The sequence below is a fragment of the Lutra lutra genome, chromosome 4 (genome assembly GCF_902655055.1).
Source record: "Lutra lutra chromosome 4, mLutLut1.2, whole genome shotgun sequence".
NCBI classification, from domain to species: domain Eukaryota; kingdom Metazoa; phylum Chordata; class Mammalia; order Carnivora; family Mustelidae; genus Lutra; species Lutra lutra.
In genome coordinates this window covers 173,620,449-173,645,826 of record NC_062281.1, presented here as the reverse complement: position 1 = coordinate 173,645,826, position 25,378 = coordinate 173,620,449, and the positions used below count along the sequence as shown (strand labels likewise).

Below are 25,378 nucleotides of genomic sequence, written 5' to 3'. Positions count from 1 at the left end.
GTTAGGAAATAAAGATGCAAAGAAAGGAAGGGAGGGCTCCAAGGTCATAAAACAGCTAAGACATGAGGCCACAGATCTGGAAAAAAAGAACCTAACCAACATCCTGCCATCTTCTGTTTCTCTTCCCCAGCGATCCTGTCGAAAGCAGATGTGAAAAAACTAGGACCCTAGATATTTCTGCTGGATACTGGGATAGAAGTGTACATTGTTCTGGATTATTTCAGTTGCAGTCATCAGACACCAAACACAAACTGGCTTGTTGAAATAGAAAAAGTCCAGTTGTGCCTGGGTGGCTCAGTCAATTAAGGGTCCCACTCTTTGATTTCAGTTCAGGTCATCGTCTCGGGGTCATGGGATTGAGCCCACTGTTGGCTCCAGGTTCACTTGTGAGTCTGCTTAGGACTCACTTTCTCCCTCTGCTCCTCCCGTCCCCTGCAAAAATAAGTAAATAAATATATTTTTTTAGGTCCACAAAGGATTCAGGTGTGGCTGGATCCAGGGTTTCAAATGATGCTATCAAGACAGTGTCTACTGATTTTTTTACTTTTCTGTATTTCCTTCATTGTCTAAGTTCTACCTCCCTAAAAGGTGGCAACACAGCCACCACAAGCTCTTATATCTTGCTTGCTTAACCATCCCAGAGGGGAGGAAATGATTTCCCAACTGTTCTAACAAAGATCCTACGATTGCATCGCATCTTATTTGGCCTGACTAGTGTCACTAAGCCCCCAACCCCAAAACCAGTCACTGAAGCCTGGAATGGCAGGGATGGAATGCTTTGATTCACCAGGCCAAGGTTACCTGCCCACACGGGAACTGCAGAGTAAGGCAGCTCCACCAGATCCCCCTGTGGACTGAGAGCATGGGAGGGAGAGTAGTTCCCCAAGGGAAAATTGAAACATTCTAATCAGCAGGGAGAATGGATGTTGGGCAGGCAAAATCAACCTGTTCAAGGTGGGCAGGAGCCCCTGTCTAGGGGTTACATGCACAGCAGTCCATCTGAGTGGCTTTACTCTCTTACACTGGGTCACTGGGTTGTATGAATGCCCTCAAATCAGTTAAGCAAACATTTCCTGAGTATTTGCCCTGTACAAGGTCCAGCACCCTTCCACACAATAGACGGACAGCAAGCATGCCTCTGCCACCAGCCCCTGTAAGACAATTACCAGACCCCAGCTATTGCATTCAATTAATTGAATACTGATGTCTATTATGTGCCAAGCACTTCCCATAGGGGCATAACAGGGCAACTCTTACTCCTCTTTCAGAAACCAGCTCTGATGTCATCTTTCATGAAACCTTCTCTGGACTACCGCCCCGGTCAGAGTTACTCACCTTCCGTCCACCTCCAGACTTGGTACATACTGCTACTGTTACCATGCTGTGCCATAATTTATTGATTCTCCTCTGTCTCTCCCAGTGATGAGTTGCACATCAGCATCTGTATTCCCTGCTGTATAACAGACACTCAGCAGTGTTTGCTGACCTGAGTTAAAATGAGTTCCCAAGAATGGCCCAGCTTCGTGCTTTTACAGATATTCCCAAAACCATTTAGTTTTCCTTCCCAATGACTTCCCTTTTAAGAGCCAGTTTGCCACTACCTGCACAACAGAACTAATACTCACTTGAAGGCCTATCATATGCTAGGTAGTGGTGGGCTTTGGTAATTCAGAAATTAACAAGATACATTTCAAAGTCAGTACTCTACAGAGGTCAGAATCCACTCTTCTGTCAGAATTTCTTTGGCCAGAAAAAGAAATCTCAGCCATGGTTTCTACACTTTGTGAGCTGGTCATTCTCCCTCTCTGGGCCTCTTTTCTCCCAAAAGGGAAGGCCTGACTTGGTGTAAAACCAGTAATTTAATAGATGTATATGTGTTGAATTAAACTACACATTTCCATTTGCTTAGGCTACAAACCTTGGAGTAATACTCAGTCTTGTCTTTACTCCACACACCTATCCAATCTGTCTACAAATCCTATTGCCTTTACCTTCAAATCCAGAATCCAACACATCTCCCTTGCTCAATCTGGTACAATCCATCAATATTTCTTGCTACGATCATGGCTATGTCCTCTGTCTGGTCTCCCTGCTTCCACCCTTGTGTCCCTACAGTCTATTCTTACCAGCAGCCAGAGTGAGTCTTTAAAAATGAAAGTTCAAACCCTCCAATAGTTCCCTGTCTCATTCAGGGTAAGGTCCATCCCTTCTCATATCCCACTCTCATGTCTGTTCCAGCCAAGCTATACGGATCTTGCTGCTTCTTTTTTTTTTTTTTTTTTAATTTATTTGACAGAGAGAGATCACAGTAGACAGAGAGGCAGGCAGAGAGAGAGAGAGAAGCAGGCTCCCCGCTGAGCAGAGAGCCCGATGCGGGACTCGATCCCAGGACCCCGAGATCACGACCTGAGCCGAAGGCAGCGGCTTAACCCACTGAGCCACCCAGGCGCCCCGGATCTTGTTGCTTCTTAAACAAACTAGCTGTGTTCATACCTGAAGGCCCTTCCACTGATTTTTCCCTCTGCCTGGAATATCCCTTTTCTCTGGATATCTGTATGACTGACTCATTTCCTTCAAGTGTTTGGTCAAAATTCACCTTGTCAGTGAAGCCTACTCTGATTGTCCTGTTTAAAATTGCAACTTCCCATCCCCCTTTCCTGTTTACCTCCACAACAATTATTTCTGTCTAACATAATACAGAATTTACTAATTTTATGTCCATCTCCTCCCACTTAACTGTCGAGCTCTGTGAATATCTATTAATTAATATCTACTCGTTCATTCAATTAATTGAATACTGATGTCTATTATGTGCCAAGCACTGTGCTAAGCCAAGGAACTACCAGGTGACTGAGACAGTTTATAGGTCTTGTGAGGGAAGAAGTCCTAACAGCTAGTAGGAATAGCTCGTTTATTGAGTACTTCCTCTGTGTTAAGTGTCGGCCATGCATCCTATTAATAATGATGGCTAACATTTGTTAAAACAGACCCTGTTCTACATCCGTTATCTCACTCAACTCTCACCAGGACCTACAAGGAGACTATTACCGGCCTCAATGTAAAGACCAAGAAACAAGATTTCACGGCTCAGAACAAGCAGAATCAGGATTCCCACTAAAGTGATGACAGGAGAAAGATTTAGGACTTAGGGTCAGCCAAACTAGGTAAAAGATTGGTTGGGGGAATCAAAGGAAAGAGGGAAAAGACTCCTAGGTTTTGATTAGGGGGGACTAGAGAAAAACAAGGCCGAAGACAAAGACGAAAGCCAATTTGGGACCCGTTGAGTTTCAGGCGCCTGCGGGCCACTGCTGGATACAGTTCATCTTGGGCAGGAGCCCAGAGGCGGTTCCGGCCCCCTCCCTCGGGCCTGAGGAGATGCTGGGAGAAGGCACGCACGAGAAGAGCAGGAGGTGACTTCCCTCCCTCTGGGGTCTCCAGCAGCAGCGGCAGGAAGGGCGTAGGGGACCGCGAGACAAAGAGAGCGCAGCCACCGCCTTTGTCCGCGCGGCCCCTTTAAGAAGCGCGCCCCCGGCTTCCAGCCCGCCTTGTATGCAAATTTGGCGGCCTGGCGGGAGCGCGCGGCTGATACCCGGGGACTGGGCTGCGGCGGTTAGTCCTCTCCCGGCCGCCGTCGCCTCCGACATATTGCCCGCAGGAGCTGCGGCGGCGGAGCGGAGAGCGCCGGGGGGAGGAGATGGGTGAGCGGAGCGGCACCGGCTCAGCCGGGGAACGGGCGGGCGTGGGGGTCGGGATGGCCAAGATGCTGACTGCTCCCCCACGCGGACAGGATCCCGGCGAGGGAAGGGGGAGGGGATGCGGGGCACAGAGGGACCCCGCCCCCTCCTGTAGCTTTGCGGGGTGGGGCCTCACTTGTGGGGGCGGGGCATTGGCACTGGGGGCGGGACTTCTGAAATGGAGAGGGCCTTTGGGGGCTTGGGCTTTGGTGGGGAGCTGCTCACCTGGGCTAGAAGTGGGGACCGTGCTTAGCAGTGGGCGGGGCCTTGGTGCTAGGGCGGAGCTCCTGGGCTGTTGGCGCTTGTGTGGGGGCTTTCTGGGCTGTAGGGTCTTGGCACTGGGGGCGATGGGTCGGGAAGGAGACCTTCCCGACCAAGGGAGCCCATTCTGGAGCGGGGTTTCTGGGCGGAGCGAGCTTTTATTGGCTTGTGGGCGGGTTTTCTGGGCTGACAACGGTGTGTAGGCGGAGCTTCTGGGCCCAGGGGCTTTATGTGGGTGTAGAGCTTCCAAAGAGGAGAGTAGGTGTGGTAGAGCTTTTGGACTGAGGGTGCATGTGTGGGACGTTTAAGCCAGGTATAATAGGGTATAATAGCATATGAACAGGGCTTCTGGGTTGGGGCTGGTCGGGTGCAGAGCTCCTGGGTAAGTACTTTCTGGAGACATTTGGGAAAAGCTGCGGAACTGGGAAGCTAGGGCAAGGGTGCCCGCGCGGTGTTGCGGTGAGGAGGTTTGAACAAGGCTGTGACTTTGATTAGGACTGGGGTGGTGCTTCGGAGCTTTGTGTAGGACCTTTGTGCTGGATGGTGCCTGGGAGCTTGGGCTAGACTTCTAAGCCTAGAGAACGTAGGTTTTGAGTCCACAACCACAGCATTCTCCCAGAGCCCACATCCTTGACCCTATGCTCAGGCTCTGGTCCTGACCTTGAGACACCTATTGAGCCGGATCTCGGACTCTGGAGGGAAGGGCTTCAAGGATGTACAGAATCGTAAGCCTAGAGAGATACTTGTAGTATCTGAACGAAGCAGTGTATATCAAAGCTAAGAGCTCAAGCCTTAGACCCCCAGACTACCTGTGACCCAATGTAAACTCAGTTTCCTAATCTGTGGAAGACCTACTTTGCTGGGCTCATTTCACTCATCCACAAACACAGGGCACTGACTTTATGCTGGACACTATGGTGGAAGGAAGGGATACAACAGTAGAAAAGACAAGGGTAATGACCTCACTGACCTTCCATTCTAGTGAGAAAGACAAACAATAAATATGTTAACAAATGAATAAGATAAATTCCAAGAGTGAATTGTTGTGGGAAAAAAATAGAAATGAGAGTTATAGGGGCGAGTACGTTAAAAATGGCAGTCAGGTAAGGGCTTTGCAGAAAGGACATAGCAAGTACAACAGGTAGCAACAAGTTTGGTTTGCTTAAGGAGAGAATGGTAGGAGATGAGGCTGAAGAGGGAGGCAGGGGCTGGGTCAGAGGTCTCTGTGGCTATGATAAAAGGAGACATCTGGTAACTAGTAGCTAGTATTGCTATTATCCTTGATCTCTGCCATCTGGCTTGAGGATCTACCGTATGTTGAGTCCCACAGGAGGACGAAGAGGTCCCAACAGGACATCCTACTGTCGAAATCCTCTGTGTGAGCCAGGATCCTCAGGGGGCTCTGGTGGGGGCCATACTTCCAGCGCGTCGGTCACTAGCGTCCGTTCTCGAACCAGGTAAACCACCTCTATCTCTTTCCCCTCACTTTGGGCTCCCAGAGGCAGTACGAACAAAGCTCTCCTTCATTGGGCTCGGGCGGGGGATTTGATGCCCCAGATGTCAGGTGGGGGTTGAGTACAGTGAGCAGCAAAAAAAGACTCAGGGGATGGTCACTTGGGCAGAGGCAGTGGGATATAGGGTAATAAGCCCAGAGGCCTAGATTCTAGTTACAATCCCGCTCCTGATTTTCTGGTGGCTTGAAAAAGTTGTTTCCCCTTTTGGGGCCTTATTTTCCTCATCTGTCCAAAGGATCTTTTTTTTTTTTAAAGGTTTTATTTATTTATTTATTTATTTGACAAAAAGAGACACAGGGAGAGAGGGGGAACACAAGCAGGGGAATGGGAGAGGGAGAAGTAGGCTTCCCTCCAAGCAAGGAGCCCGATGTGGGGCTCAATCCCAGGACCCTGGGATCATGACCTGAGCCAAAGGCAGAAGCTCAACGACTGAGCCAGCCAGGCACCCCTGTCAAATGGATCTAATAATTCTCTCCTTCCTGGCCAATGTTGGAAAGCCCAAATAAGATTAGGGATAGGAAAAGGCTCTGTTGACTCCATCGTCTGACGGGCAGGTTTAGGACTCCCTCGTTGCCATGAGCTGCTTTTCTGATCCAGTCCCACCACCCTGTCCTGGAAGCCCTTCTTGGTGGGGTTCTCAGGTCAGCCGCTGCTGTTTCTCCCATCCCACTTCCCAGGAGCAGTTCCGGCACGGGCCTCTCCAGCCCACCACTGGCCACCCAGACAGTTGTGCCCCTCCAGCACTGCAGGATCCCTGAGTTGCCGGTCCAGGCCAGCATTCTGTTTGAGTTACAACTCTTCTTCTGCCAGCTCATAGCCCTCTTCGTCCACTATATCAACATCTACAAGACAGTGTGGTGGTATCCACCCTCCCACCCACCCTCCCACACCTCCCTGGTAGGTGCCCAGCTAGGACCAGCCGTGTGTGTGTGTGTGTGTGTGTGTGTGTGTGTGTGTGTGTGTGTGTGACGTTTGAGTGCAGTTTAATACAGTTTACCAAGCGCCTTGTACACTTGGGCGTGCAGAGTGTAGAAGGAACAAGAAGCAAATGACTCCTGAACACTCACCCCTAATTGCTCAGTACCCTTTTAGGCATTTGAAAGGTAGCAGAGATAACTCTGACAGATACTGCCTAAAGAGCGCAAAATCTTAAGTCCTGTGGGGGAGAAGAGCCACAGGCACGAACTGAATACTTCACGAGTGAAAAGATCACCATGCCAAGAGGTGCAGGGACTGGGGCATGGGTGATCAGAGCAAGAGGGCTCACACACCACTCTCTTATCTCCAGGGACTGTCCCACTTCCCTTCTCTCGGTCCTGTTCTGCTCCTCTAGGTAATTTCCTGGCCTGACTCAGCTGGAGGCCTGTGAAGGTCAGAGAGTGGGGACAGTCCCTGTGGCAAGGACTGGGCAGGGGGAGGTGGGGATCAAAAAAGCCCGTATGTGGGCAGGGGGCCCATGTGACCCCCGGCCTCTGCCCACCCCCCCCCCCCCCCGACAGAATTTCCACCTGATCGACTTCAACTTGCTGATGGTGACCACCATCGTTCTGGGCCGCCGCTTCATTGGGTCCATCGTGAAGGAGGTGATTGGGTCCCAGAGGCTGGCCGGGGACTTTGGGATTCCCCTTACCCCTGGGGGTACCAGGGAAACATATCAAGCCCTTCAAGCCTAAGGCAGTTCCTTGGGGCTCCCTTTGAACCCTGTGGAAGAGTATTACATCCCATCACTCTTGGAGTTTACGGGCCATCGAGGAAAAGGATTCACCCTGCCAGGTTCTGCCCAGCCTGCTGCTCCACATTTCCTTGGGGGTGGATCACAGGCCAGGCTGGGTGGGATGTGGGCCCAGCCCCAGTGGCCTCTGTCCAAGGCCCCATCCCGTCCTGTCTCGCCCCGACCCAGGCTTCTCAGAGGGGGAAGGTCTCCCTCTTTCGCTCCGTCCTGCTGTTCCTCACCCGCTTCACCGTTCTCACGGCAACAGGCTGGAGTCTGTGCCGCTCCCTCATCCACCTCTTCAGGACCTACTCCTTCCTGAACCTCCTGTTCCTCTGCTATCCGTGAGTACCCCTCACTTCACCCCCTCACTGCCTAGCACCCGGCTCCCGACCTCTGCCCTGAGTGTGGCTGGGTCAGCAGGCCCTCACACCTGGTGGACTCACGGCAAGGCAGCAACACTGCTCTCACGTTTTCCGACGGCATGACCCTGAGAACGAGATGATTAGCTTTCTTTTGCAGGAGCAGAAACTGAGATAGCAGGCATCATGTACCCCAGGTGCCGCCAACGGGGAGGTCAGAATGGGACTCAGATCTGAGCGTATATGCCAAAGGAACGTTCCCGATGGGGATGCATGGGCTTTGTCTCCCTCTCCTTTCCTTTTCTCTCTCGTTCTTTCTCTTTCTCCGTCTTTTTTTGTAGCTTGGTGTTTATGTAATCTCTCAGTCCCTCCCCCGCCCACCCCGGTCTGTGTGCATGCAAGCACCTGCATGTGTGCAGGTTTCTGCGTGGGTGTCTGTGCATGAAACGTGTGTGCGTGTGCGTGTGTGTATCTGCACATGCATGTGTGTATGTCAGTGTTTGTGTCAGTTTGCTCACTCCATCTCACCAGAGCCCACATTATAGAGGACGGGAAGATAGTATCTGGGAGGAGCCCAGGATGGCACCCTTTTGGCCTAGAGCTGGGGAGAACTTTGGCAAGACATCCATTCTGGCTGTTCCTGGGGCAGGCTCCTGGCTGCCTGGACATTTTACACACGTTGCCCAACCCCGGGGCTTTCTGCTTCATGAGTTTCCTCAACCTGGACCAGTTCTCTGTCCTGGAAAGCTTCAGAGCCAGATACTCAGCCCTCTCTACCCTGCATGACCAACAGGGTGCTGTCATGGGAGAAGCCCCATCACATTTGTTTCAGTTATAACTCATGTTTAATTATAAGAGTGACACACATGTCTTACAAACACGTTAAACTTTACAGTAGTTTTAATGTAGAAAATGAAAATCCTCTATAATATCAGTCCTCCAGAAAACCATTATTTGCAGCGTATCCTCCCCAATTTTTTCTATTCATGCATACACACTTACACTTTTTTTTTAAACAAAAGAAGGGATTAATCTATGCATGATGCTGTATAATTTATTACACTTTTCACATAATCTTATAACCTGGGTATTTTTCCATGGCAATACATACGGGTCTTCCTCATTTTTTTAATGGCCTCATAGTATTCCATTATATAGGTTTCTCACAGTTGTATTTGTCTTCTGTTGGTAGCCTTTTGAGGTGTTCCTAGCTTTTCCCTATTGGAGGCAACCTTTTTTTTTTTTTTTTTAAGATTTTATTTATTTATTTGACAGACAGAGATCACAAGTAGGCAGAGAGGCAGGCAGAGAGAGGAGGAAGCAGGCTCCCCGCTGAGCAGAGAACCCGACGCGGGGCTCGATCCCAGGACCATGGGATCATGACCTGAGCCGAAGGCAGAGGCTTTAACCCACTGAGCCACCCAGGCGCCCTGGAGGCAACCGTTTTTTGAGTTACCCCCATAATTCTAGTATCCTTGTACCTTTATTCCTTTTAAACACGTAATTGATTTTATAGTTGGATAATAGGTTTACAGAGTTAAAATTCAAAATTATAAATATGTGTAAAATGTATACATTCGAAATGTGTAAATTATATGGAATGAAAAAGTCTCTCCTTGGCTCCTGTCTGTTAGCTGTCCAGTTTCCCTTCCAAAAGGCAACTACCAGTATTTCTGGTTTCTCGTATATCCTGGAAGTAAGTTCTGTTTTATGCATTACAAGCATATCATACACATATCCATGCATACACTCATTGATTCCGCTCAATGACAGATTAAGATTTACTTAGTTCACTCTTCCATCCGTACTATTCCCAATATTGTATGACTGTTATTATTATTCTCCATTGATTATCTTTCCAATAATATCAGTATGCCTTTACTTTTTATTTCAACAGTAGTAACTTAATCCCTTTTACGTAGATGGTAATATTAGGAATTCTACCCATCCACTTTTCCTCCTTTTCTCTTCCTCCTCTCACTCCTGGCAGCTATACTCTATATTATTAAGCTTGACATTCACATTCTTCTATATAACCATATTTGAGTCTTCCATTCTTTGTCTAAGGTTAATTCTAAAAGCCAAGAAGCAGTAAGTAGTCTTGATGTTGTTATGATTATGAAAATACCAATCACTTCAGGACCAAGTAGTGTGCATAGATGATACTCCTTCCCTATAGTTACTGAGTTATAATCTTGGGCTTCTTAAAAAAAGGAAGTTCCATGTCAAGGTCAAATGGTTTCTCTTTTCTTACATTCCATCAATTGCTTAAAATCATGTCACATTTTAGTTTGCTTCGTATTTAGATTGTAACTTTCTTATACAGCCTTTTTTTTTTTTTTTCTTGGAGTTCTAATTGCCTTTCTTTTTTCTTGTTGACAAAAGAATGATGGGCCTTCAGCATATCTTCAAGTTTATCCAGCCTCTCAGTCATGCTACCTGTTGCCTGGAGTCCATTTTTCCCCCTAAAGACATCCCTCCTGGAGCCCTCCATCCTCCTGCTCCAGTCTGGAGTGGTTCTTTAGGCCTGCTGTACGGCTCTCAGCCTGGGACTTCCCTTCGCTGCCTTCCTGGGTTGGATCCACTATTTCCTGGATCCCATGTCTTCTTCTTTCTTGGTTTTCTCCCTTATTTTGCTGGAGTGCATTATCAGGTAATTTCCTTAACAATGGGTATGTGGGAGGTATAAACATTCTGAGGCCTTGCATGTCTAAAAATGTCTTTATTCTGCCCTCATGCTTGATTGGTGGTTCAGCTAAATGTAGATTTCTGAGTTCAAATTCATATCCTCTCAGAAGTTTGAAGATATTACTCCATTGTCTCTAGCATCCTGTGTTTCTAATGAGAAGTCTGCTGCCAGTTTGATTCCAGGTACTCTGTAGATGACTTGTTTTTTCTTTTCTGAAAACTTTTAGAGATATCACAAAGAGGTGTTTGGTGTGGGACTTTTTTCATTCATCCTATCAGCACTCTAGGACTCTTTTAACCTGAAGATTTCAAGAAAATGTTCTCCTGTTATTTCTTCGATAATATCTTCCTTTCTATTTTTTTCTGTTCTCTATGGTCATCAGGTGGTAGAACTCATAGATTGATCATCTGTTTCTCTTATATTTTTTCTCATATTTTTCATCTCTCTCCCTTTCTCCCTCCCCATCCCCCCACCTTTCTTTCTCTCTGTTTCTGTCTCTCTGTCTCTCTCTCTCCCGGCTCTTTCTTTTTCCGCTCTCTCTTTTTACTTTGCCTCTAGGGAGATTTCCTTAACTTTATCTTCCAGCTTTTTTTTTTTTTTTTTTTTTTAAGATTTTATTTATTTATTTGACAGAGAGAAATCACAAGTAGGCAGAGAGGCAGGCAGAGAGAGAGGAGGAAGCAGGCTCCCTGCTGAGCAGAAAGCCCGACTCGGGGCTCGAACCCAGGACCTGGGATCATGACCCGAGCTGAAGGCAGCGGCTTAACCCACTGAGCCACCCAGGCGCCCCATCTTCCAGCTTTTTTATTGAGTTTTTCAGCAATCATATTTTTCATCTCTAAGGCCTCTTATTTTCTGATTGTTCTTTTCTCATAGCATTCTTTTCTTGTTTTAAAAATCTCTTCTGTTCCCTCAATTTTTTATTTCCCATGGGGTCAGTTTTTTGTTTCATTCTGCTGGTTTTCCAAGCATAGTTTGTTTCTTTAGTTATCTCTTTACGTTGACCAATGAAAGACTGAGTAGTTGGAGTACACTTCCTCTCCCTCTGCCAGGAATTCTAAGTACATGAGCAGGACACACGGACTGGCAGACTTTGCTTTAGGATGAGGGAGTGCCGTGCTAGTTGTCAGGTTGTGGGCCCCCATAGGCCAGAAGCCAGAGTGAGGGGGTTACTCTAGGGTGCCCCCATTAAAGACCACAGTTCTCCCTAGACAGCTTATTCAATTTTTTAATGTCAGAATCCTTCAGGGTAGGTTGTATGAGGTAAGAGAATAAAGGGACTGACTTTTACAAATAAATACACATCTTTGTTTAATCCCCTTTGTTCAGTCCTGCAGCTTGCTTCTACCCTTTACCAACTATGCCTACATCAAGTCATTCTCTTGGGTCACTGGGCAGATAAGTTTCTACCCCCAGTGTAGCCCTCTCATAATATATGCTAGACCTACACCGTCTAGTTAAGTAGCTTCCGGCCACCTGTTGTTATTGAACATTTGAAAGAGGCTAGTTTAAATTGAAGTGTGTTGTCAGTGTGAAATGAACATCAGCTTCTGAAGACTTAATACAAAAAAAGAAAGTAGGGACGTCTGGGCAGCTCAGTGGGTTAAACACCTGACTCTTGGCTTTGGCTTAGGTCATGATCTCAGGGTCATGAGCCCTGATTGAGCCCTGCATGGGGATCCACGCTCAGCGTGGAGTCCGTTTGAGATTCTCTGCCTTTCCCTCTGCTCCTCCCCTACTTGCACATACTCCCATGCACACTCATTCTCTCTTTCTCTCTCTCTCCAAAATAAATAAATAAAATCTTCAAAAAAAAAAAGAAAAGAAGTAAAAATCTTACTTGGAAGTAATGATTATATGTCAAAATGATAATATTTTGCATATATTGGGTTAAATAAACTAGAGTATTAAAATTAACTTCCTTTTTTTTTTTTCATGTGGCTACCAGAAAATTTCAAAGTACATATGTGATTCTCATTGTATTTCTCTTGGACAGCACTGCTGTAGATGATGGCTTCCTTCCTCATCTGTCAACATGTTTCCATCTGCTTTCTAAATTTGTCAGAATCACTTGTGAACTGATAACCCCACTCCCATTCTTTTGGATGATATTAATTTATTTTCTACTTTTATATTGTCACGTCTTGAGTGAAGAAGATGAGAGGGAATCTGCCATCTTGCGTGTGAAGTTGCGTCTAACTTGTGACCTGCAAAGCAGTCACTTGCTGTTACCAAATAACTTAATTATATCTGCAGTCCTTCTTAGAGGCAAAACCAGGGAGATTCTTAAGTACTTGGCCTTAAGTTTGGGTCTGAATCCCTTGTATGTTCCTGTAGGTGCCCCAGTTCTTCATTCCCACAAGGTGTCCTGAAGAGTGTTTTGGGAATCCCATTTCAGTCTTCTTTTCTGTCCCACAGAATCACTGGTCTCTCTTTTCTTTTTTTTTTTTTCTTTTTTTTTTTTAAAGATTTTATTTATCTATCTATTTATTTATCTATCACAAGTAGGCAGAGAGGCAGGCAGAGAGAGAGGAGGAAGCAGGCTCCCCACGGAGCAGAGAGCCTGATTCGGGGCTCCATCCCAGGACCCTGGGATCATAACCTGAGCCGAAGGCAGAGGCTTCAACCCACTGAACCACCCAGGCACCCCTGGTCTCTCTTTTCTAAACGAAATTTTACGGATCTTCTAATTTGGATCAAGCACCATGCTTGGATTTGTTGCAAGATTTAAAGAAAGCATTTATGAAAACAGTACATGTAATGCCTGACTGAGTATAGAGAATCCATACGAGCTCTGTAACTTAGGGCAAATTAAGGAAACTGAGGCTCATAGAGGTTAAATAATTGCCCTAAATCACTGTGCTAGTAAGTACCAGAGCTGGGGTTTTAATCCTGGCCTATTTGACCAAAGGTTATGCTTCAGATCACAGTTCTCTAAGTTATCTTACTTAACCTTACTCTAGGGAGAATGGTAGTAGCTTCCCCGCTTTATAGACCGGAAAGCAAAACCCCAAAAAGGCCACCTGTTTGCCCTAGGCCACTCATGTATCCCTTCTTGGAACACTAGGAAAAAAGGAAGAAAAAAATTACTACTGATAAGAAAATGTAGCGTTTTCATTGGCCCTGACTCCTGGGGGCAGCCCAGGGACCCTTCTGGGGCTGTGTCTGAGGACCTGGGAAAATAGATAAGCTAAAGAAGTTAAAAGAAGGAACATCTGTAAATAGCCCCTACTACAATGTTCCATGGACTGTGCTGGGCATTAGCTGTTTTTTTGCCCTTAATTTTATTTATTTGTTTATTTGTTTTTATTTAAAGTAATCTCTCTGCCCAATGTGGGGCTCAAACTCACAACCCCCAGGTCGAGAGTCACATGGTCCAAACAACTGAGCCAGCCAGGTGCCCTGGCTCTTAACTACTTTTTATTTATTTATTTATTTATTTGTTTGTTTGTTTGTTTGTTTGTTTTTAAAGATTTTATTTATTTGATAGAGACACAGCAAGAGAGAGAACACAAGTAGCGGGAGTAGGAGAGGGAGAAGCAGGCTTCCCACTGAGCAGGGAATCCGACATGGGGCTCGATCCCAGCACCCTGGGATCTTAACCTGAGCTGAAAGCAGGCACTTAATGACTGAGCCACCCAGGCGCCCTTTAACTACTTTTTATAATTATCTTCTTTCCTGGGCTTTGAGTCCATCTAGTTTTCTCCTCAAAAGATACCAACCATGCAGTCAAAATACCCCTTGACTAGTGAGCTCCAGCCCTAAGGGTACCACGCAGGGAAAGAGATTTCTGTTGTTCAAGGGCCCATTTCAGTGCCTGGCACATAATAGACACACCGTAGATGCTGTTCCTGAGCTGCCTTCCTCCGTAAGCCGAAGAGTTGCCTCTTGAGGACGCAGCTGTCATAACTGGGACATCTCTTGTGGTACTGCGGACATTTTTTTTTTTTTTAATGTAAGCTTTGTGTTCAGTGTGGGCCTTAATTAAACTCATGACTCCCAAGATCAAGAGCCACATCCTTTTCCGACTGAGTTAGCCAGGCACCCCTTGTACATTTTTAATTGATTAACCACTCATAGTATTTGTTGAGTATGTGTCTTGGTCTTTGGTGCCAGACAGTTCTGGGTTTGAATCCCAGCCCTATTGCTTCCCTACTGGTTGGGTAACCTTGGAGAATCCACTTCACCTGTCCAAGCCACAGCTCCTTCAAAGTAGTACAAGATAGTAGTACTGAATGCCTAGTGTTCTTAGGAGAAGCAAAAGCAGAGAACACGTGTAAAGCGCTTAGTACAGTGTCTAGAGCACAGAGTGTGGCCAAGTGAATGTGGGCTTTTGGGATCACTGTCAGGATCACTGTTAGTCAGCAACAGACCACGAGACAGTGCCTCATCTCCTGCTTCCTGCTTTGTTCCCGATGCTCGGCCTGCACTCCATGCTGATACCTAGGTTGATCTTCTGATCAGAGTCTGGCTGGATAGAAGGATGGGTACATTCTCCCCTCTGAGCAGCCGGGAGAGCTTAAGCCCAGAGAAGAAAGAAGATTCCTTCCCTGGGTTCGGGTTGGGATCATGGCCCACGGGCAGGCCTCCCCTCACCATGGTCTCCCCCAGCAGGTTTGGGATGTACATTCCGTTCCTGCAGCTGAACTGCGACCTCCGCAAGACAAATCTCTTCAGCCACATGGCCTCCATGGGTCCCCGGGAGGCAGTGAGTGGCCTGGCACGGAGCCGGGACTACCTGCTGACACTGCGGGAGACGTGGAAGCAGCACACGCGGCAGTTGTACGGGCCGGACGCTATGCCCACCCACGCCTGCTGCCTGTCCCCCAGTCTCATCCGCAGCGAGGTGGAGTTCCTCAAGATGGACTTCAACTGGCGCATGAAAGAAGTGCTGGTCAGCTCCATGCTGAGCGCCTATTATGTGGCCTTTGTGCCTGTCTGGTTCGTGAAGGTGCGTAGCCAACCCAGGGAGGGAAGGGGCCCGCCTGGGGCCTTACCCTGCTGCCTGCCCCCCAGGAGCCCTCCTGCTTGCGTGAATAACTGGACTGCTTTTGATAAGATTCCCATCTGTTCTCTTGAGGGCCAGAGTAACGACTGCCTCGATTTTAGAGTGGAGAGAACAAGGCTCACTGAGAGGGAGCAGCCTGCACAAGGTCACCCAGCCAATGAGGGGGACAGGACATGGTTGTTTGTAGTACTGGATAACAGAAAGCAGTGATGTATTTCACGAGGGCCGTGTGGGCCCAGGCATGTCACAATGGCTAGCTCTCTCATTAAGTAGGAAAGTCAGGAGTCTTCCAGACCCAAGTGACTCGAAAAGCCTATGCTTTCTCTCTAGCTTGTCTGGCCTTCTGGGAAACTACCTCCCCAGCAGACAGTAGGCTTGAAACATTTCTCCCAGGCTGGACTGCGCTGAGTGATGTGAAGCTGAGACGACTCGATGTTTCTTGAGCACCTACAACGTGCTAGAGCTTTTAATGAGTATGATAATCCTCCTGACACCTCTCAGAGAGGCTTGGTAGCTGTTCCTATCGTTTGGTGGAAGAGAAAGAGCGCAGAGAAGTACAGTGACTTGCCCAGCATCGCATAGTTAATAAGCAACAGAGCCACGGTTTGAACTCAAGTCAGTTTGACTCTAGAACCTGTACTGGCTCCAAGTGGTAGGCGGTGGGAGCAGTTTTTCTAAAAAGGAGCTTGTAGGGAACGGAGTAGTGGGTCCAAGCCCGTGTAAGCCCTCTGTGTTAGGAGTTTGATCCTTGGTCTCAGGCCCCCTGGAAGGCTGCCCCGGTTTCTGAGGCAGATAGAATCAGGGAAGGGGGAGGGAGTGAGGCCATTGGGGACACCCCAGGCCTTATCAATCTCCCACTGCCCCCAGAACACGCATTACTATGACAAGCGCTGGTCCTGTGAGCTCTTCCTGCTGGTGTCCATCAGCACCTCGGTGATCCTCATGCAGCACCTGCTGCCCGCCAGCTACTGCGACCTCCTGCACAAGGCCGCCGCCCACCTGGGCTGCTGGCAGAAGGTGGACCCAGCCCTGTGCTCCAACGTGCTGCAGCACCCGTGAGTCGCCCGCCCTTGCCCTGCCCTGCCCTGCCCAACCCCAGCCCTCGGGGTCCATGTCTGTGGAGCTGCTGGACTCCTCCCTCCCCAGCTCGTGCATTCCGCCAGCAGATGGCCATCGAGCACATCTTGTAAGCCAGACCTTGCCACTAGAGTAGGGTATGGCCGGGCCCAAGGCAGACGTGTTCCCGGTGCTTAGGTAACTTGCGGCGTGCTGGAGACGGGAGGAGACCAAGCAGTAAATTCACAGACTTGTTGACTTTCTCATTCACTGACTGGTCCTTAAGCAACTCATTGACCGATCTACTCTAGCCTTCATTCATTGCTTCTCTCCTTCTGTTCCCTGCTCACTGATCCATTCCGTTGTTAGGTCACCTCCTATCTGGCAGACGTTTACTTCCTCTGATGCCATACTGGGCCTGGTGCTATGTATTGAACAGAGGAGCTTGGACTTTGACCTACAGGCAGAGGGGGCTATGGAGGCTGTTGCACAGTGGAGGAACCCATTCCAAGGGGCCTTAGAAACATCAGTCTGGGCAGAGGATAGGGTGCTGTGTTAGTCAATGGTGCACCCTGGCCAGGGAAGCAGAGCCACAGAGAGGAAATGACCGAGATGAGGTCCTTGAGGAGGTCGGTCCGCTGGGGGTGACAGCTATGTACACAGATGATGGGAAGAAGGAAACCCGGCTGCAGGACAGCACCGCAGAGACAGGAGCACCCTCTCGGGAGCCCAGCCTCCTCTCAGCCTGGTTCACCCTTCATGGGGCCGTCCTCACAGTATTTTTCACCCAGGTTACCCTCGTTTTCCTGCCTGTATTCCCCCATTAAACTGGAAGCTCCTCCAACCTGGGCCCTTCTGAATCACATCTGAGCCTCGGGCCCAACACAGGTGTGGCAGAGAAGAGGCCCCTAGGACAGGTTTGTAGAGGTAGGTCCCTCAAGAAGCAGAGATGCAAAGGGAGGCCACAGAGACGCCTGGCTCGCTCAGTCCGTAGAGCACGTGACTCTTGATCTGGGGTTGTGAGTTCGAGCCCCACATTGGGCAGAGAGATCACTTTAGATAGATAGATGGATGGATGGATGGAAAGTAGCTAAGTGCCTAGCACGGTCCATGGAACATTATAGTAGGTGCTATTTACAGACATTCCTTCTTTTAGCTTGGGGCTTATCCATTTCCCCAGGTCCTCAGACACAGCCCCAGAAGGGTCCCTGGGCTGCCGCCAGGAGTCAGGACCAGTAAGAACGCTACATTTTCTTATCAGTAGTAATTTTTTTCTTCCTTTTTTCTGGTGTTCCAGGAAGTGATACATGACTGTCTGGCAAACAGGTGGCCTTTTTGGGGTTTTGCTTTCTGGTCTATAAAACGGGGAAGCTACTACCATTCTCCCTAGGGTAAGGTTAAGTAAGATAACTTAGAGAACTGTAGTCAGGAGCATAAACTTTGGGGTCAAACAGCCCTCCATGCTAGTCAGGGTCCCTCCCAGGCTCGGTCCAAATGGTCAAAGAAAGAGGATAGACATTGCCAAATGGACCTAAAGGGGACTCGGCTTAGCTTTGGCCTCTGAGGGGAGGGAGGAGCAGAGAGGTAGAATATAGGTGAACATAAGGAGAAACCTGTCCACAGCTCACCATGGTTTGCAGAGAAGATCCAGGCTTCTTCGCATGGCTTCCCAGCTGCTGAAGTGGGTCGTGCCAGCCTTTTCTGCCTCCTTTCTTCCCATCCTTCCCCACTTACACTCTACTCTAGCCAGACCAGGTCACTTTGGGTCCTCAAATTCTGTATGCGTGTTTGAATCCAGGCTTTGGCATATGATGCTTCTTTTGCCTGGAACACGTTTTCCACCTTTCTTCTCCTGATTAATTGCTATGCCTCCTTTAGCAGTTCGCTTCTTCTGGGAACACTTTCCTCACCAGCCAGGATGGGTTCCGTGCCCACTGCCCCATGCTCCCCAGGATCATCACATGTCATAATCATTGCACCTAATACTTTCCGCTCTGTTTGCTTAGTTACTTGCCTGTTATTCCAGGACTAAAGCTCCTGGAGGTCAGGGTCCTTGGCTTCAAGCGCTCCCCATCTCATTCCTGGCAGAGTGCCTGGCTTATCATAGGTTTGTGGTAAATTTTTGTGGTTTGTGTCTAGTCTTTTTTTAAGATAAAATTTATGTATGGTGAAATGCACAACTCTTTTTTTATTTAATTTAAATTCAGTTTAACTAACATACAGTGTATCATTAGCTCCAGAGGTAGAATTTAGTGATTCATCAGTAGCGTCTAACACCCAGTGCCCTCCTTAACGCCCATCACCCAGTTACCCCATCCCCCCACCCGCCTACCCTCCAGCAACCCTGTTTCCTAGAGTTAAGAGTCTGAAATGCAAAAAACTTAAAGTATACGATTCTTTGAGTTTTGACAGTCCTGTACCCCCATGTAGAGGTAGACCTGTACCCCCATGTGTAAGCAGACCTGTACCCCCACATAAAGATAGAACAAGATGTAGAATATTTACAGCCTCTCAGAAAATTTCCTCTTGGCTCTTCCCAATGACCACCCCCAACTTACCACCACCACCCAGATGAATTTTTCTACTTTTCTTTCAAAACTAACCTATTCTACAACCTCACATAAATGGAATCTTAGGTTCAGTTTCTTTTTCATTCAGCATATTCCCTGTGAGGGTCATCCATGTTGTTAGGTATAACAGGATAACTAGTGTTTTGCTTTTTTAAAGAATTTATTTATTTATTTGACAGGGAGAGATCACAAGTAGGCAGAGAGGCAGGCAGAGATAAAGAGAGGAGGAAGCAGGCTCCCTGCCGAGCAGGGAGCCCAAGGCGGGACTCGACCCCAGAACCCTGAGATCATGACCTGAGCTGAAGCCAGAGGCTTAACCCGCTGAGCCACCCAGGTGCCCAGGATAACTAGTTTTTTATTAAAAAAAAAAAAAAGATTGATGTATGTATTTGAGAGAGAGAGGGAGAGAGGGAGAGAGCGTGCCCATGAGCAGGGAAGGAGAAAGGTGGGGAGGATATCCAAGCAGACTCCCACTGAGTGCAGAGTCTGACATTTCTCTCATGAGCCATGAGATCAGGACCTGAGCCGAAACTAAGAGTCATGTGCTTAACCGACTGAGCCACCCAGGTATCCCAATAACTGGTTTTTATTTATTATTTTTTTTTTATTATTATTTTTTAAAGATTTTATTTATTTGACAGAGAGAGATCACAAGTAGGCAGAGAGGCAGGCAGAGAGAGAGAGAGGAGGAAGCAAGCTCCCCACCGAGCAGAGAGCCCAATGAGGGGCTCGATCCCAGGACCCTGAGATCATGACCTGAGCCGAAGGCAGAGGCTTTAACCCACTGAGCCACCCAGGCGCCCCCAATAACTGGTTTTTAAATGAATCAACAAGATAGGAACATGAGTTAGAGTTTTTTGTAGACAGTGATTCTCTGTCCTCTGGCCCAGGACGGGAGGACCTGAGAGATATGGCAGAAATAGAAGATCCCACCATCCCATTCACGTGCCCACTGAGGCCCCTTCTGTGCCGGCCTTGTGCCATGCTCTGAGGACAGAGAGATGAAATGGACACCGTCCCTTCCCTTAAAGGCTCCCAGACGAGTGAGGGATACAGGGAAAGAAGTAACAAAACACTGGGGAGAGTGGACCAGTAGCAGGAGATTCAGGGAGCTGTTTGTTGAAGGATGCTGAACTCTGTGGGGAATGTGAGAAAGGCTTCCTGGAGGATCCTGAGTTTGGAAAGAGCTTGCCAGAAGGATACGGCATCAGGAATGGCAGTCCAGTTGGAGGGAGTGACTTACGTGCAGACATAAAACGGTATGGGAGGAACTAGAAACCGACGGGAATGGCTTGAGCCCAGTCTGTGCAGCGGGAGTCATGGAAGACCACGCAGGGCTTCAGAGGCCAGAGAGAGTCCTTGGGGACTTGATTCCAAGGGCACTGAAAACACTTTGGAGGGTTTTGAGTAGAAAATAGGCTCAGCTTGGTGTTTTACGAAGACCAGTCATGGGGCGCCTGGGGGGCTCAGACAATTAAGCTTCTGTCTTTGGCCCAGGTCATGATCCCAGGGTCCTGGGATTGAGCTCCATGTCAGGCTCTGTGCTCAGTGGGAGTCTGCTCCTCCTTCTCCTTCGGCCCCTTCGCCTGTTCCCTGTGCGCGCTCTCTCTAATAAATAAATAAAATCTTTTAAAAAAGAAAAGGAAGGGTGCCTGGGTGGCTCAGTTGGTTAAGCAATTGACTCTTGCTATTGGCTCAGGTCACAATCTCAGGGTTGTGACATCAAGCCGCATGTCAGGCTCTGTTCTGGTCATGGAGCCTGGTTAAGATTCTCTCTCTCTCTCCCTCTGCTGTCCCCCTCACTCTCTCTCTTTCTTGCTAAAAAAAAAAAAAAAAGAAAGAAAGAAAGGAAAGAAAATAAAGAAAATGCACCCAAAGAGGGAAAAGGGATTTCTTGACAGTCCCGCAGACATGAATCTCAACCCTAGAACTTCTGAGTCCCATGAATTTCTCATGATTCTTACCCCATTTTTACAGAGGAGGCACCTGAGACCTAGAAAAGGACAGTCACTGTGTCTAAATGATAGAAATGGGAGTAGGGCCCTGGTGGTCACACCAGACCCAGTCTGCTGGTACCCCCTTTTTGTGGTTGAGCTGGGTGTAAGGGGCACTGTTGTTGGGCTGTGCCTCCAGGTGGACGGAAGAATGCATGTGGCCCCAGGGCGTGCTGGTGAAGCACAGCAAGAACGTTTACAAAGCCGTGGGCCACTACAATGTGGCCATTCCCTCCGACGTCTCCCACTTCCGCTTTCACGTGAGTCTCCTCCCCTGGGAAGGAGGGGCGGGGCCTGATCTCAAATGGGGAGGATCCTGGGGCAGGAGAATGATGTCCTAGCAACAGAAAGCTATTTTCAGTATTTCTCAGATCCAAAGGAAACCCCACATGTGCAGCACAGGACAGCCATACAGATGGTGACTTCATAACCGCAGCTCACTTGCTAGCAAATCTTTGAAAACGGGCGGAGGTGGGAAAGATGATACCATAAAAGGAGAGTTTCTTAGGGGTAAAAACCTAACTGTCCTCATTCCATATGGTGTGCCAGGCACAGTGGTAAGCACCTGCCAGGCACCCTCTGTTCAGCCTTTGCCTGCCTGTGAGAAAAGTGCCAGGGCATTTTCCGAGACTGAAATTGAGTTAGGGTCTGACTTGTTCAAGGGTGCCTTGCTGGGAACCTTGGGGTCTGATGGTAAGGACTCACTCATGGACTCAGCATTATGAAAGAGCTGCTCAGAATCACCGAGGCTAGTGGTCTCCGTTTTATTTACTTACCTTGCTACCAAAATCCTTTTTTCCAACACAATCATAGACTAAAGTCAGGTATATAGGACCTGATGGCACCGCTCTGTTTGAATGGGTTGGGACTCCCTTCACTTCCCACTCACCACTGTCATAGGCCCCTAAAAGGCCTCCTCAGATCCTGGGGTTCCAAGGAACACAGTTTGAGAAGTCATTGATCTGGGGTGTTCTCCTCACAGTAGAGAAACCTGAGGCCAAGATGGGAAAGGGGTTTGCTCTGGGTCCTGCAGGCTTTCAGGTGCAGAGCTGAACCTGGCGTGCTGGTTTCTTGGACTCCCCATTTCCTGCCTCATCCGTTCCCACCCTGTAAGCAGCTCTTGATGTTTGGGTACCTTGGCCCCTGAAGAATCGTGATTCTCTAGATGTCAATCACTCTTTGGAGCTGGTCAAAAAATTCTTCTGGAGTCCCAGCACTCTACCTTGCTTTGTAAATACCAGGTCAGAATGAATTGTCACCACACGCTCTGCAAGCTTCGGGCCTAGGTCGGGATGCTACCCATGAAGAAGTGGGTGACTCAGACTGTAGAGTCTCTAATAACTTTCCATACCTATGACCTAAGATTCTGATTTGTTCAGACCTGACTGTACCCAGAAGGATCACATATAAAAAGGTGCCGATTGTAGACCAGAGAAAGTGTGAGTGAGCAAGCAAGATCTCTCAAGAAAAGCTTGCTGGAGGAGGGTCTTAACTTCTGTGGGAAGCAATAGTCTTGACAGAAGAAAGATCACAAGCAAAAGCAGAGAGGGTGGCAGAGTCCCCACCCACATCTGCATGGGGCCCCAAGAACCTGGCCCCTTCACCACCTCCCAACCCCCACCCAGGAGGCAGGTTTCTGGAACATTCTTTCTAATCCCTGCCTACCCTTTCCTGGGCAGTTCTTTTTCAGCAAACCCCTGCGGATCCTCAACATCCTTCTGCTGCTGGAGGGTGCTGTCATTGTCTACCAGCTGTACTCCTTAATGTCTTCTGAAAAGTGGCACCAGACGATCTCCCTGGCACTCATCCTCTTCAGCAACTACTATGCCTTCTTCAAGCTGCTGCGGGACCGCTTGGTACTGGGCAAGGCCTACTCCTACTCGGCCAGCCCCCAGAGGGACCTGGACCACCGGTTCTCCTAAGCCCCAGGGTGATCCCAGGGACAGCATCCAGGCTTCAGCCTGGGGCTCTCTGGGAAGGGACTGTTGGGGAGGGTTGGGTGAGGGGCAAAAAACCCCACAAAAACAGACAAAAAAAATTCACCAGAGCTTTGTATTTTTGTTACATACTGTTTGTTTCTTTGATAATTGATGTGATTATGAGGGGGAAAAAAAGTCCTATTTTTATACTCCCATTAAGCCTGTGTGTCCTTTGTTTCTTTCCCTTACTCTTGCCTATCAAGCAGAGAGCAGAGGTTAGAGGTTAGGATTCTGGACCAGGAAGCCCCATGTGTGACTTCTGGTGCCCCTGTGGATCCTACCTTCTCCAATAGAGAAGAGAGGAGGCACCAGAGGTCATGGAAACAGTGGTAGCTACTGATGGCTGAATGCTGTGTACCAGACATTAATCTTATGTGTATTATAGGCCTTGTCTCAATCCAACTTTTATGACAACCCTAGTGGATAGAAGCTGTCATTCCAATTCTGTAGATGAAGAATGAGCTCAGAGAACTATAGTGACTTGCCAAAGACAACACAGCAGTCAAAAAACCCTCCCAAAGGACACCACCACTATCCTATCAGAATGTGATGTCCTGATGCTCTCAGCACGAGGTCACTGAGACCCTGCTGTCTGACAGGTGCTGAGTGTGCTATAGGATGCCCAGAGACAGAAACAGAGACAGAGGATCCTACTACACTGGGATGAGTATAGCCATTCCAATAGTAACACAGGAGAGAATGTTTAATGCTTTCTGGATTTCTTGGAGGAGGGGATAGTCTGAGTAGTCAGCCACTTCCTAGATGGACAAAATGGGGGAAAGGCACTTCAAGTGGAGGAAAGGACACATGGAATAGCACAGAGATTTGGAACATCCTGGTGTACTTGGGGAGGGTAAGCACAATAGTTCCGAGAGAAGGATAAGGAACATGGGGTGGGGATGGGGTGGGCCTGCAGGGAGGTGATGGATCAGGGAGGACCAGTGGCTCTAGGCAAGGGAGGGAGGGTATGTCAGTGAGGCCAAATGCTCGAGTGGAAACAAAGCTGCTTGGAGAGAGCCCTGGTTCCTACAACATAGGCCAGAGGGCTCAGGCTGGGAAAGAAGGACAGTCCTAGCCACTCATCTACTCTGCTTGTGTTCACTGAGCCCTTATTGGCCATAAGATATGCAGATGAGTCTGTGGTGGTATATGGGAGACAGACATTACAGCAAAAGGTTTTGGTGTCTCTGTGGAGGAAGGCATCATGGTAGGCAAGGGACAGATACAAAGATGAGGAAGATGCTGTCCCTTAGACAACCAGGAGAGACACACCTTGTGAGAAATTCGGATGCTAAGTTTTCGCTGAGGAAAATATGTGTCCAGGGCACTGGGGAGCAGAGAGGACAGATACCAGACTGCCTGGAAAAACAGGGTTTTTCAGGAAAGGGAAAGTTGAATTGGGTCTTGAAAATGAATTTGTTCACCCCATGATCAAGGGGGAAGGGAGGGCATTACATTCCAGAGGAGACAGCATAGGCAAAGGCAGAAAAGAAGATAGCATACATGGGGAAAGGGGGTTCCCCAAATATGGATGGACCCTGGGTTGCCTGGTGGGGAATATCCCCAAGAAGTGAGTAAGGACCGGCCTTTTGTCAGATTGAAATGTTTGGGCATTACCTAAGAGCAGGCAGACAACTTGCTAAGCAGAACAACCTGACAAGGTCTCTGCTTTATGGAGTGACTTGCCAAAGACAACTGAGGAGCCTGGAGGCGGGAGACCACTGAAGAGCAGGCAAAATAGAAGAGAAAAGAGAAAAGAGAAAAGAAAGAGGTCTGATCTTGAGCAGAGGTAGTAGGAAGAGAAAGATAATGCTCCCTTTCCTGACCCTGAGGTCCAGAGTTGATTTTTTGAGTTGTTTCCCTCGATGGACCAGGCACAGGCCAGACACACTAGAGAAGGCAATTTGTTCCAACAGAACCTGGAAACCCAGGTCCCTCATTTTGCTTCCAAAAGACAATTCCCTGTGTGACCAGTGACTTGAAGACATACCCCTCTCCTGTTTGTTGAGGTGGGGGACCAGGACTGGCCTGTCATTATGCAAAAAGGGAGGTCTGATATGCACCAGCCATAAATTCCATGGTTACAGAAGGCACAGGAACGCTTAGCCTCAATTTCCTCATCTCTAAAAAGGGAGATCATTCCTCAATCTCTGGAAGTCACAGGCCTATTCGTTTGTTGCTTATTCACTAAACAATTACTTTTTTGGCACATATCATGTGCCAGATCCTGTGCAAGGTCCTGTAGATGTGGTGATGGTCATACAGAACCCACCCCCGCCCTCAGCTTTCTAGGGGTGGGGGTGGAGGACGAAATCGCTCTGTCAGCTATAAAGCCTTGCACCAGTCTGGTCATTTTTCTACTTCTTATCTCCCAATAAGGTTGTAATCGGGTTAACTTTTAGCTTCTTTATTTCCTTATCTCCATATCCTTAAGCAAATCTCTTCCCCCTCTCAAGAGGATTCCTTATTCCCTATATCCAGCTCAGGGTCTATGATTGGC

At 48.3% G+C, this 25,378-nt stretch overlaps 1 protein-coding gene across 9 annotated transcripts; it reads left to right on the top strand.

Moving 5' to 3' along the window:
• The first annotated feature begins 1,265 nt into the window (after positions 1-1,265).
• TMEM39B (transmembrane protein 39B) lies at positions 1,266-23,025 on the top strand. 9 transcript variants are annotated; one of them, XM_047727326.1, is made up of 10 exons: positions 1,266-1,357; positions 3,292-3,410; positions 5,326-5,452; positions 6,187-6,406; positions 7,009-7,092; positions 7,410-7,564; positions 14,886-15,222; positions 16,147-16,334; positions 21,039-21,159; positions 22,579-23,025. In XM_047727326.1, the coding sequence occupies exons 1-10, from the start codon at positions 1,281-1,283 to the stop codon at positions 22,819-22,821; spliced, it is 1,671 nt and encodes a 556-aa protein (XP_047583282.1). In that variant the 5' UTR covers positions 1,266-1,280; the 3' UTR covers positions 22,822-23,025. The 9 variants fall into 9 exon arrangements, with proteins under 9 accessions (XP_047583282.1, XP_047583283.1, XP_047583287.1 ...); XM_047727331.1 differs by lacking the exons at positions 1,266-1,357; positions 3,292-3,410 and adding an exon at positions 3,587-3,698 and having other exon boundaries at positions 22,579-23,023; XM_047727329.1 differs by lacking the exons at positions 1,266-1,357; positions 3,292-3,410; positions 5,326-5,452 and adding an exon at positions 6,798-6,842 and having other exon boundaries at positions 6,267-6,406; positions 22,579-23,022.
• Positions 23,026-25,378: the final 2,353 nt, after the last annotated feature.

Excerpts from the sequence above, each read along its gene's own strand:
- TMEM39B (XM_047727326.1), top strand. The coding sequence starts at position 1,281 with ATGTCATCTTTCATGAAACCTTCTCTGGACTACCGCCCCGGTCAGAGT. Across the intron at positions 5,453-6,186 it reads AGCGTCCGTTCTCGAACCAG|GAGCAGTTCCGGCACGGGCC; the intron begins GTAAACCACCTC and ends CCCACTTCCCAG. Across the intron at positions 7,093-7,409 it reads TTGGGTCCATCGTGAAGGAG|GCTTCTCAGAGGGGGAAGGT; the intron begins GTGATTGGGTCC and ends GCCCCGACCCAG.